We start from the raw sequence: 13,024 nt of genomic DNA on the forward strand, positions 1-13,024 counted from the left end.
ACATCTTTAGAATGTGGGAGTAAACAGGAGCACCCAGAGGAAACCCACGCAGACACGGGAAGAATGTGCAAGCTCCACATGGACAGTGACCCGAAGCTGGAATTGGGGTCTGTGAGGCAGCAGTGCTAACCACTGTGCCATCATGCCATCCTGCTTTTGTCTCCTGCTAGCCTCAGACATCTCTGCCATAGTGTCCAGCAAGTGCTTGAGCCCAATTCTCTGTGATACTTTTCCTAGTGATATTGCCTCTGCATGTCTCTGCCAAGATCTTATGAAGTATCTCAGGTGATGGACATCCAACTTACATGTCACATTACTGTACTCTTCCATGTCTTGTTGGCATGAATTGCATTTGGGACTACTGTGGGCATGCAGAGACACAGCAGCTACAAAGGCATGTTGATGGTATTTTATATGAAGAGCACGGACAATGGATTCAGACTACACGTGAAACCGTTGTCCCAATTCTAAAACCCCATTAAATTCTGGAACAAGATCAGATGGCTGGCTGCTTGGATTGATTTGGGCTGGAGTGCACCAAGGTGATTGTGCCATGGGTTTATGGGGTTAGTCCTTTAGACTAATCAGTTCATTTAAACTCTAGGGCAGTCTTGGTTATTGCACATCTCCCCTTTCCTCTTTCTCTTCTTCCCCCACTCTTCTCCAAAACCTCCCTCTTTTTGTTTTCCTTCCCACTATCCTTCTCCCTTCCCTCTTGTCTCCTCTTTGTCCCATCCCCTCCTGACTATTTTCATCCCCATGCCCCCCCCCCTCCTATCGTCGCTTTCATCCCTGTCTCCTCTTTCCTTTCTTTTCAGCCTTCCCATTTCCAATGATGGACCTGGTGTTTTTTTTACAGCTCAAAATCCTGTCTTCATCGCCACCAGACTGAGAAGAGCAAAATTAGTAGTTGTGGCTGTTTATCATACTGGAAGTGGAGATAGTATCACATTTTCATACAACCACCATTTTACACTTAACTGAAATCTTGGTGCCAACATTGCAATGATGTCTGCAGCAAGGATGCACACTAATATAAAACATGCAAGGTTATTTGTGCCTCAAAGTTTACAAATGATATTTGTAATAAATTTACCATCATTTATAATCAATAAATTTACCATCACCATCAGCACATTAGATAGCGTTGCATTTGTAGCTCTGTAGACAAATGAGTTCTTTAATTCTGGTCAATGTTTATTCCTTAACCAGCACGGACTAAAGTAGATTATTTAGGCATTATCATTGCTTGTTGTTGGAGCTTCCTGTGTGCAAATTGGCTGCTTAGCTTCCAACATCGTGTAGTATTATGGTGTTCAGGTTTGAAAGGATTAATGTGGGTAACTGGAGAAACAGCACCACCCACATGGTGATGTAAGAGACACATTTGATTTATTATTGTCGTATGTGTTAGGATACAGTGAAAAGTATTGTTTCTTGCGTGCTATGCAGATAAAGCATATTGTTTATAGAGTGCATAGGAGAGAAGGAAAGGAGAGAGTGCAGAATGTAGTTTTACAGTCATAGCTAGGGTGCAAAGAAAGGTCATCTTACCCTAAGATAAGTCCATTCAAAAGCCTAATAGCAGCGGGGAAGCAGCTGTTCTTGAGCCAGTTGGTACGTACATGACCAAGAGTTGAGGAAAGAATGCTCGTGCCGAAGACTGAGCAACAGCTTTATTGGATTAACTATTTACAAGACAATAGATGTTGTTATTCAGACACACCTATGTCTCAACAATCATTCCTCAGGCAGTCACAGCCAGTATATGTCACATTGTTTCCACTGCATTACAGTGTTGTAATGACGAGACAGAGCATAGGAATGAGATAGAGAGTCTGATGAACTGGTGCGGCAACAATAATCTTTCCCTCGATGTCAACAAAACAAAGGAGATTAAAAACAACTTCAGGAAGCGTAAAGGAGAAAAGTGCCCCTATCTACATCAATGGGGATAAAGTAGAAAGGGTCGAGAGCTTCAAATTTTTAGGTGTCCAGATGTCCTGGTCCCCCCGTGCAGATACTTTGTTAAGAAAGCCCATCAATGCCTCTGCTTTCTCAGAAGAATAAGGAAATTTGGCATGTTGGCTACAACTCTCTCCAACTTCTACAAATACACCATAGAAGGCATTCTTCTGGTTGTATCACAGCTTGGTATGGCTCCTGCTCTGCCCAACACTACAAGGAACTACAAAAGATCATGAATGTAACCCAATCCATCACACAAACCAGCCTCCCATCCATTGACTCTGACTACACTTCCAGCTGCCTTGACAAAGCAGCCAGCATTATTAAGGACCCTGTGAAGCCCGGACATTCTTCCTTCGAGGAAAAAGATACAAAAGCCTGAGGTCACGTACCAACCAACTCAAGAACACCGTTTTCCCTGCAGCTGTCAGACTTTTGAAAGGACTTACCTTGCATTAAGTTGATCTTTCTCTACACCCTGTGTATGACTGTAACAGTACATTCGCACTCTTTGGTGTCCTTCTCTATGAAAGTATGTTTTCTCTATATAGCGCTCAAGAAGTAATACTTTTCACTGTATGTTAATACATGTAATAATAAATCAAATCAAAAACAACAATACTTTGGTTATAAAGTGCTTTGGAACATGCTCAGGTTCTGAGATAAATACAAGTTCTATTTTCTCTTTCTGCTTTTTCCCTTAATTTTTGTCGGTTCTGTGGGATATGTGCTCAGTGGTGGCAAAACAGTGGTTAGGGATGAGGAACCTCATTGCTCTTGCTCACCTCACCCTCTAGTTTTATAGTAGCATTGGCAGGAACCAGGGAGCTAGTGTCCTGTTAAGTCATGGAAAGCTCCAGTGGAATGGTCTTCCTCTTCAGAGGTTTAGCAACCTCTGGGGCAGCCTGGTGGCACAGTGGTTAGCACTGCTGCCTCACAGCACCAGGGATCCGGGTTCAATTCTGGCCTTGGGTCACTGTCTGTGTGGAGTTTGCACATTTTCGCCCTGTCTGCGTGGGTTTCCTCAGAGTGCTCCGGTTCCCCCCCACAGTCCAAAGATGTGCGGGTTGGGATTGGTTGGCCACGCTAAATTGTCCCTATTGTCAGGGGGACTAACACTATACGGTATGTGGGGTTATGGGAATAGGGCTTGGGTAGGATTGTTTGTTTGTGCAGTCTCAGTGGGCCGAATGGCCTCCTTCTGCACCTTAGGAATTCTATGAAGTCTGGCACCCTTTACAAGTCAGTCTTGTCTAAAAGCAGAATGATACTCTAGCCAACAATAGTTAATATTTTAAGTATCAGTACATAATGTAACTAAGAATTTCTCATTGCAGCTGTTGGAATTCTGGAAGGGTGATATGGTGATCACTGTTGCCAAGCAATTGCCAGCTGGTCTTCACCTTTACGAGACCTTCGATGGTAAGGAATAATGGCCAGTTATTGAGAGTTGTCTCTGCCAGTGGTAAGGCATGCTTTCCATGCCTTTGGCATTATCTGTAGGAAAACTTGGAATAAGAAAATAATTTTGAGCCTATACAATTGTGTAATTCACCTCGCCATGATCCTGCCAGATTTATTTAATATCCTTGGGGAGGCTTTGCAAAACAAACCTTTCTATTTTAAGCAATAATCAAGTGAAACTCCAGAATATTCACCCAATCCTTTAAATTTGCATTTAATAAGTGGTTGCTTTCTATAGCATGGCATTTCCATGATTCCTTCATCACAGCATTAACTATTTGATCGTCTCGAGCTATATTTACTCTCACAACCATCAAACCATTCTTAGCCAACATTTTATTCTGTGCTTTTGGGCTGTAGATGCATGGTGTTAATTTCTTCAGTTCAGACACGTTACCATTTCCACTTTTCTGTAAGCCAAAAGTATCCTTTCTAAGTGACTTTCAGCGAAGCGTGGCAGGACACAAATAAACCACCAACAAAGCCATCAGTCTCAAGGGTTCTGACCATGAAAGAGTCGGTACTCTCCCACAGTGGCTAGCACTGCTGCCTCACAGCGCCAGGGACCTGGGTTTGATTCCTGGCTTGGGTCACTGTCTGTGCAGAATCTGCACATTCTCCCCCATGTCTGCGTGGGTTTCCTTCAGGTGCTACTGTTTCCTCACTCAGTCCGAAAGACATGCTGGTTAGGTGCATTGACCATGCTAAATACTCTGTGTACCCGAACAGGCACTGGAGTGTGGTGACCAGGGGATTTTCATAACTTCAATTGCAGTTTTAATCTAAGACTACTTGTCACACTAATAAATAAACTTTAGGTGTGGCACCTTGTGATGAAACTTGTAGCCATATCAGCCTTTTTTACACTAGTTTGGTGCAATTAAAAATGCATTAACTAAACATTTCATTCAGTGTTCTTGATGAGCAATTAAATGCTGTGTGATTAGCCAGAGTCCACAAAGGGCTATAGACATGTCTTTCCATTGGAGAGAGATAAATTGTTATGTAGGCTGGGGGACACCACTGCATATTAAGCTTGTGGCAAGGAATCAGGCTTCCATCAACTACCATAGCCAGGACAGGGATTGAACCCACGTTGTTGGCATCATTTTGCACAGCACACAAACCACCTAACCAACTGAACTAACCAACCTCCACAAATTAAAACTGTGTGGCAAAAACTGTAGTTTCAATGGTTGCCTTTGTAGTTCTATTGGTAACCACAGAGAATTAATTCCTGGCATTGCTGCCCTACCACCACGTGGTGGGTAATAAGGTTTAATCACATTCCAAAGATAAGTACTGATCACAGTTTCCTCCCTTCTCAACCCAGAGGACCACACCTCTTTGCACAGTCTGGATATTACAGATGGAGCCATTCTCTTTGTATGGAACGGTTATCAGGTAATTATCAATTAAATTTGTTTGTGATTGGTATAATTTTTCCATTTTATTTATATTTTTGTGATTTATTTTTGTTTGTCCTATGCTCATCAGGGAGTGAGGGTGAATAATTTTTTTTATTTGCTCACGGGATGTGGGCATAGCTGGCTGGGCCAGCATTTATTATCCATCCCTAGTTGTCCTAGAATTGAGTGTCTCGCTTGGCCATTTCAATGGCAGTTGTGAGTCAACCACGTTGCTGTGGCTCTGGAATCACACGTAGGTAAGGACAACCGATTTCCTCCCCTGAATGACGTCAGATGGGTTTTTCTGACAATCGACAATGGTTTCATGGTCATCAGTAGATTTTTAATTTCAGATATTTTTTATTGAATTCAAATTCCACTATCTGTCATGGCAGGATTTCAAACCCAGGTCCCCAGAACATTAGCTAAGTTTCTGGATTAATACACTCGGCCATTGCTTCCCTTGTGCTGGAGAAACAACACATATTTTCTATTTTTGGCACCTTGTTTTAGCATCAAACACTGCTGGGTCAGGTACAGCACAATTAGATGCTGAGTAAAGCTATTTTTTCCCCTCGCGCCTAGCAACATGCCTTAGTGAAGTATTTTGTGTGACATTGACATTTTTCCAAACCATTCATTCTATGGCCTTTCTGTGTGAGATTGAGAATACTGCTGAATTTGTGGGGTTTTTTTCTCTCCTTTTACTGAGACTACTCAAACTCATTTGACAAGGAGCCTGTTAGATAGAGGCAGCCTTCATTCTGTCAGTGACTTTGAGCAAATGGTTTCAGAGCAACAACATTTCTCCATGTGCGTGCAAACCACTATTCGCCACCTCACCTCAGCATATGCATGCTCCTTTGCTGAGAGTCCGTAGTTCTATCCGCATTGCCGTCCTGAGTTGGGAACACAGGAATTAGACTCACCAGCTCCTCTCGGCTGTTCATGCCATTTTTTAATTGAAAATTAATTGAACAGGATTTTTGGGGGAGAACCTTCCAAATTTATGCCATGTGAGGCAGTGCTCCCCAACATCACCCCTGAAAGGCCTAACTCTAAGATGATGCTTCCTTGTTCTGATTTATTTCAGCAAAGGGAATATCATGTCTGTGCTGGCTCTCTAAACGAGGATCATGGCTTTGTGCCGTTCTCCTGCCTTTTCCCCCATACCCCTGTATATTGCTTCAATTCAAGTAATCATGTAATGCTGCAATTGAACCTCCCCCTGCCAGACTCCCGGGCACTGCATTCCAGATTTTAACCAATTGTAACACGAAAATGTTTTTCCTCGTTGCATTTGTTTTTTTTGCAAATCATGTTAAATCTGTGCCCTCTTGTTCTTGATCCTTTTGCGGGCGGAAATAGTTCCTCCCTCTCTACTCTGCCCAACCCCGTTATGATTTTGAACATCTCTATCAAATCTCCTCTTAGCCCTCTTTACCAAGGAGAACAGTTCCAATCTCTCCAGTCTATCTTCATAACTGAAATTTCTCATCCCTGGAACCATTTTGTAAACCCCTTCTGCACTCTCTCCAATGTGCTGATATTCTTCCTACAGTGTGGCATCCAGAACTGTACACAATATTCCAGCTGAAGTTTAACCAGTATCTTGTGTAGGTTCAACATAACCTCCTTGCCCTTGTATTCCATGTCCCTGTTACTAAAGTGCAGAATGCCTTAGGAACTGTTCTCTCCACCTATCCTGCCACCTTTGATGATCTAAGCACAGAGACACCCAGGTCCCTCTGCTCCTGCACCACTCTAAGAAGATTACCCCTTGTTTTGTTTTGCCCCCCCATGTTCTTCTTATCAAAATGCATCACCTCATATTTTTCTGCATTGAACTTCACCTGCCACCTTTCTGCCCATTGCCACCCAAATTGTCTACCCCCTTTTTAAACACTGTCTTCCTCTCAATTTACAATATTTCCGAGTTTTGTGTCACCTGCAAATGTTGAAATTGTCCCCGGCACACCGAGATCTAGACCATTAATATATATCAGGAAAAGCAAAGGTCCCAATACCAATAGCTGGGGAACACCATGACAAACCTTCCTCCAGCCCGAAAAATATCCATAGACAATTACCCTCTGCTTCCAAACATTCAGCCAATTTTGTCGCTTTTATTCCATGAGCTATAACTTTTCATACAAGTCTATAGTGTGGCGTTATTTTGAATATCTTCTGAAAGTCCATGCACACCACATCAGGGGCATTATCTTCATTGACCCCTTATTTCACCACTTCACCAAACTCGAGCAAGTTAATTAAATACAATTTTCCCTTTAGAAACTGCTGGCTCTTCCTAATCAATCCACGTGATTCTATGTGACTACTGATTCTATTCCAAATAATTGTTTCTAGAAGTTTGCCCACCACTGATGTTAAACTGATTGGTCTATAATTGCTGGAGCTATCCTTCCAACCTTTTTTGAACAACGGCATAACATTTGCAATTCTCCATTCCTTTGACACCTCCCGAGTCCGGAAAAGGCTGAAAGATTATGTTGTGGGGATGCTGACATTGGACTTGGGTAAACACAGTAAGAAGTCTCACAACACCAGGTTGTTATTGTTACTGTTATTGTTATTGAGAGACTTGTTACTGTGCCCACCCCAGTCCAATGCTGGCATCTCTACATTATTTATACATGGAGACAGGGTTCACGCCTGATGTATTAATTCATTCATCCATTGTCGATGCTACAACAATGGATGAACGAACACTGCTCGACAATCACTAGGCAAGAGTGTTCTCTTCCTGTTGGGAAACACTTGCGGTCACGGGCATTAGACCTCTGATCTTTGGGTAAGCGTTCTCCAAGACGGCCTTCATGACACAGGACAGTGCAGAGTCGCTGAGCAGAGACTGATAGCCAAGTTCCACACACGAGGACAGCTTCACCTGGGATCTTGGGTTCATGTCACACTATCTGTAACACCCATGACTTGCCTGCGCTTGCAAACTCTAATTGTCCTGTCTGGAGACAATACATATCTTTTTAACCTGTGCTTAGCCCTCTCTCTTCTCACATTGTAGCTTTTAAAACTTGATTACCTGTAAAGACTCGCATTCCAACCATTTGTTTTGTAAATTGAGTTTGTGTCTTTATATGCCCTGTTTGCGAATAGAACTCCCACTCACCTGATGAAGGGGCAGCGCTCTGAAAGCTAGTGGCTTGTGCTACCAAATAAACCTATTGGACTTTAACCTGGTGTTGTGAGACTTCTCACTGTGAAAGATTATGGCCAGTGCCCCTGCAATTTCCATTCACACTTCCTTCGATAGTCTTGAATGCATCTCCCCCAGCCCCAGTGCCTTGTCAACTTTCAGTATTGACAGTCTATTCAACAGTTCCTCCTTATCAATTTTGAACCCTTCTGGGGACCAAATATCCTCATCTATCACCGTGTTCTGGGTAGTACCTATCTCCCCCGAAAAGACGGATGCAAAGTATTCATTTAATACATCAACTGTGCCCCCTGCCTCCATGTATAAATAATGTGGAGATGCCGGCATTGGACTGGGATGGTCGCAGTAAGAAGTCTCTCAGCAACAATAACAATAACAGTAACCATAACAACCTGGTGTTGTGAGACTTCTCACTGTGTCCATGTATAAAATCCTTCAAGGGCATCTCCTATTCTATCTCTGCAATCTTGAACAACTTTATTTCTTTCCCCCTACTACTCATTTTTTTAATTCCTCTGAGAGTGTCATTTCTTGCATAGCCTAACATTGACGGTGCCTCCCCTCTTCCCACCAACTCCCCCTCTAAGTTTCTTCCTTAAAACTCTGCTGCTCCTTTTCCACCTTTAAATAAACACTTCAGGAATTCAATAAATACACCAGTGACCCTGTTTTGGCATCTGTTTTCCTACCCTTAATACCCTTTTATGTTAAAACTGCTATATGAATGCAAGTTGTACGCATGTGCTCCATTTCAATGGCACACGCCTGTACATGCACGCACAACAGCATCTTGCATTTATGCATTGCCTTTGATGTGATAATGGTCATACAAAGATGTTTATCTTTATTATTATGAAGTAAGGTTGGGCACAGAACTGCATGAGGTGAGATTGGGGCAGATAGTCAAAAGCTCAGTTAAAGGGGTTCTAACTCATCCCATCCCACCCTCAGCCCGTATGATATGGTTTCTATTCAGAAAGTAGATGCTCATGATGTTTGAGAGCTGCAAACCACAGCATTGCAAAAACATAGAAGTAGAATTTCACTTGCCAGGATATGGCGGTGCACTCTCTCCCTCAATTAAATTCAGAGTTCTTAGCTACAATGGCAATTTGTCAGTGTTTTTTGCAGAGGAGAGAAACCATTCATGTTCAGTAAGGAGTAGAATTGAGCGGCCTTGATGAGGTAAAAAAACAAATTATCTTCTAGGAGCAGTGGTGAGTAAATGCAGAAAATAATTGGCTGTACTAGTTTCCAATCAGCGGGCGATGATAAATTTTAATCTTGCAATCCAACTTGAAAAATCTCCCATAGCGTGTTCACAGGTAGTCTCTGATCTAGAAATTAAAAAATTGCATTCAGTACCTTTCCCAATCTCATGACATACCAAGATGCTTCCTTCATCAGTAATTAAATATTTTTGAAATGTACAATTTGCAGTGAGTACAGCAGCTGTCATAAATGGCCGGGTAATCTTTTGTTGGGAATGTTATTTGAACAGAGAACAGTGGTCCACTGAATCAAGGCCAGCACCTTGAGGACAGTTGTCACAACCTGCCGTGTGTCTTTAGAAGTATTGCTCTAACTGGGAAAATTTAAGTAATTGTAGCTATTTCTGAACCAATCGAAGGACAATTGTAATGGCCCATAAATTCCACAATGTAGTGTCGGAAGTATACCTATTGTTAGGCGCTAGACTTCTTGGTGTTTCTCTTTCTGCACCTAGTAGTCCACAAGACAAACTTTCATCTGTTCTCATAATTTTTCTTAGAACATGTTGCTGGTCTGTCGTTAGAGGATTATATGTTTGGTGGCGCCACTTGTATCAACATGGCTGACCAGGAGTGTCTCCCACTCCTACCACCTTCCGTTGGCATGTTGGAAGAATTTTGTAGGCTAATACTCAGCCTGTTGGCTGCCTTATGAATGCATCTTCCTTGGCCATCAAGTCCTGGGGTGGAACTGAACCTGGAGCTTTTGGTTCAGAGGCAGGGATGCTGCAAGGCCTCTGCAAGACTTGTATTTGTGTACACACTTATGTATGTCTAATAAACCCAGCCTTTCCAACTACAGATCAAATAATACTTCCTGCCACATTTTGCTGCAGTGTGTATTTCCATTGTTACTTTCTGTTATGCTCTGCTGCTCACCTGTTCATTTCATTTTTCCATGGTTCTGGTTCTGTTGCCTGCTTACCTCTGAGTTTTTTTGTATAGTTATGGAGATTGCAATGCGACTATCATACTGAGGTGAGTAACTACAGAGCATTCATGTCACAGCTTGTTCCATTTGCTGTTCTGTTGGCAGGTTTGTGGAAGGGAGGTACAAACAGGTGAGGACTTTGAGCCCGTGTTGCTTAAAGTGTTGTGTCCCGTAACGAATGGCAAATTAGAAACCGAGATGGTGCAGTTCACTGAGACGCAGAGGGTGTTTGCTCGAAACACATTACTGGCTTCTGTACGAGAAGCTCTCACCCTGTCAACAGGGATTTCTCCAGAGGAACTGATGGTTTATTATAAAAATAACTTGGAAAATAAAGGGTCCACGAATTGGGTTGCATATGATGCTGAAGATGCAAACAAGAGCCTTGCAGACCTAGGGCTGAAAGATGGTGACTCTGTATTAGCATCAGACCAAATGTGTTACAGCCTGAGGTGAGAGGTCATTTTATTGTTGCTCTAAGAATACTTCGCTTCTGCTTTAGAACATCACTAACATCAGATTTAGTTTTTTCCCCTCTTGTATTTTTGTTTAAATCTTTATATGAGAATGTTAAGACGTGATCAGTTCCTAACCCTGTTCCCTTCAATTTTTCTTTCTTGTGCTTGGTCTGTTTGTTGCCTGTGCGATTCATTCCTAATTATAGCACGCTGAGAAAACTTAGAAGTAACATTAGTTTCCAGTGGGTGTGAGTCCATTGTACAGAGCATTTCAATTGATGACACTTTCCCCTTTGCTGCAAGTTGAGGATTTTTTGCTCACAACAGCCTTTTTGGATGAGACATAAAAACAAAGCCCCATGGGGGTGATCTTATCGGCTCGACATGCCAGTTGGTCGGCGGGCGAGCTGGTAAGATTGTGAGAGAGGTTTAAAAAAAAGGGTTTGAATCCAGTTTCTCACCTCTCTCGATCTTACTGGCCGTAAATTGCAAGTGTCATCAGCTAGGAAGGGCCTGAGGCTGATTTAATTATTTAAACTGATTTTAAATGTAATTAGTGAGGTCTGGGACAGAATCGTCCTGGGGAAGTGATGGTCCGGGTTGGCGATTGTCCGGGGGTGGTGTCTGGGGGTATCAAGGCGATAACTTTGGGAGTGGTTGTGGAGACAGTTGTCTGGGATGGTGAGCAATTGGGCACTCAAAGTGAAATTTATAGGGCTACAGGAAAAGGGAAGGAGCTAATTTGAAACCTCTTTCAAATCCTGTACAGGCATGATGAATAGAATGGCCATCTTCTGTACCATAGATGTATAAGTGTTTTTGACTGATATATTGGCTGTCCCACCTTGTCTGGGTAGTACATGTAGAGAATATAAATGCCATACTGGTTCAGTAAAAGGTGATTCTTTGAGATTGGGTTAAGATGTTACTGTTTGGATAGAATAGAGCAAGTGGTGCTACATTTAAGATTGGAGTTGTTACTGTTGAATACTAATATCTTTTATTAAAAGTGGGGAGGGGGGGAATGTTCAGCTTTCCAGCACTGAGGCATCTCAGCACAAAAGGGATTGCAAAAGGCAGTACCAATGTATGATGAATGATTGCAGCATCTATTACATAACAGGCTGCGCTGTACTTTACTGGATACAGATGGTAGCCAAACTTGAAAGGATTAAAATATTCAGTGTAATTCAAAAGTGTACAGAAAATATGCTGCTATAGGTATTTTGGAAGTTGGATAAATGTATGTTTTCATCAAATTGTAATCAGTATGCAAAACAGAAACAGCAAACGCATGCAGCTGATTCTCTGCTGTGTGTATGTAGAATCATTCCTAATGTGTTTTAATAGTCCTTATTTTTATTGCCTTCATATAGTGTTCTCTCCTCCAATGGTATACCAGTAACTATAGCTGACCGCAGCTGGCTGCAGGTTAGGAATTACTGTGGTGAGAGATTGGCAGAGACTGCAGGAGTGACGGTGACTATTCCGGTCACCATGGAGACGGTATGTTGAAGCTGCTTACATTTCACACTAGGCATCAATGAGAACTTCTTAAAACTTCCTTGTGAAAATGTACTGCACATCAATCACAGCAGTTAGAGGGAGGAAAGTAAAATGGTGCTTTGGTCCCACAAGGGAGAGAGTTATTTGGGATTGCTGCCGTGAGAACCCTGTCTGATTTTTTTTTTAAAAGGTCATTCATTCTTGGGATAGTGGCGTTAAAATTAGGATCAGCATTTATTCCCAACCCCATGTCACCCGAGTAAGTGATGGTGCAGCTAGTTTTCGAGCCACCCTGCAATCCATATAGTGAAGATTCTCCCACATTACAGACTGGTATGGTGTTCAGAATTTTGACACAGTGATGATGGAAAATGTGAGGCACATGTCGAAATCAGGTTGATGGCTGCTTCTATTGCCCTTGTCCGTCTTGGTGGCAGAGTTGTAGGGTTTGGAGTTGACGCTATAATATGGTTTAAAAAAGACTTAAATATTTCCCATGGATTGATAGCTCCAGCAGGCCGTTTAGGTTGGCACAAAATCATATCTCCTGCTCTTTACAATAGAATGGTTGTTGGTTTCCATCCCATAATTTACATAATTGGCCTTCTCCTTGGGCAGGGATTCTGGCCTTTATGCCAGCATAACAAAAATAATGTTTAATAAATTTAAAAACATTGGCTGGCATGGCCTGGGCCTTTAACCCATGTCACATTTTTAAGACGATAAGATGTAGGAGCAGAATTAGGCCACTTAGCCAGTCAAGTCTGCTCCACCATTCAATCATGGCTGATAGGTTTCTCAACCTCATTCTCCCACTTTTT

At 42.3% G+C, this 13,024-nt stretch overlaps 1 protein-coding gene across 6 annotated transcripts in view; it reads left to right on the plus strand.

Annotated features, from left to right (window-relative positions):
* Positions 1-13,024, plus strand: part of usp40 (ubiquitin specific peptidase 40) — a 132,753-nt gene that overhangs the window by 72,414 nt on the left and 47,315 nt on the right. For all 6 annotated transcript variants that reach the window (XM_080198609.1, XM_080198606.1, XM_080198607.1 and 3 more), the window contains 4 exons: positions 3,306-3,390; positions 4,766-4,836; positions 10,345-10,691; positions 12,074-12,203. In XM_080198609.1, the coding sequence (XP_080054735.1) occupies positions 3,306-3,390; positions 4,766-4,836; positions 10,345-10,691; positions 12,074-12,203 (633 nt within the window). The remainder of the gene's footprint in view (positions 1-3,305; positions 3,391-4,765; positions 4,837-10,344; positions 10,692-12,073; positions 12,204-13,024) is intronic.

The sequence above is a fragment of the Carcharhinus amblyrhynchos genome, chromosome 11 (genome assembly GCF_965287045.1).
Source record: "Carcharhinus amblyrhynchos chromosome 11, sCarAmb.v2.hapA, whole genome shotgun sequence".
NCBI lineage: Eukaryota > Metazoa > Chordata > Chondrichthyes > Carcharhiniformes > Carcharhinidae > Carcharhinus > Carcharhinus amblyrhynchos.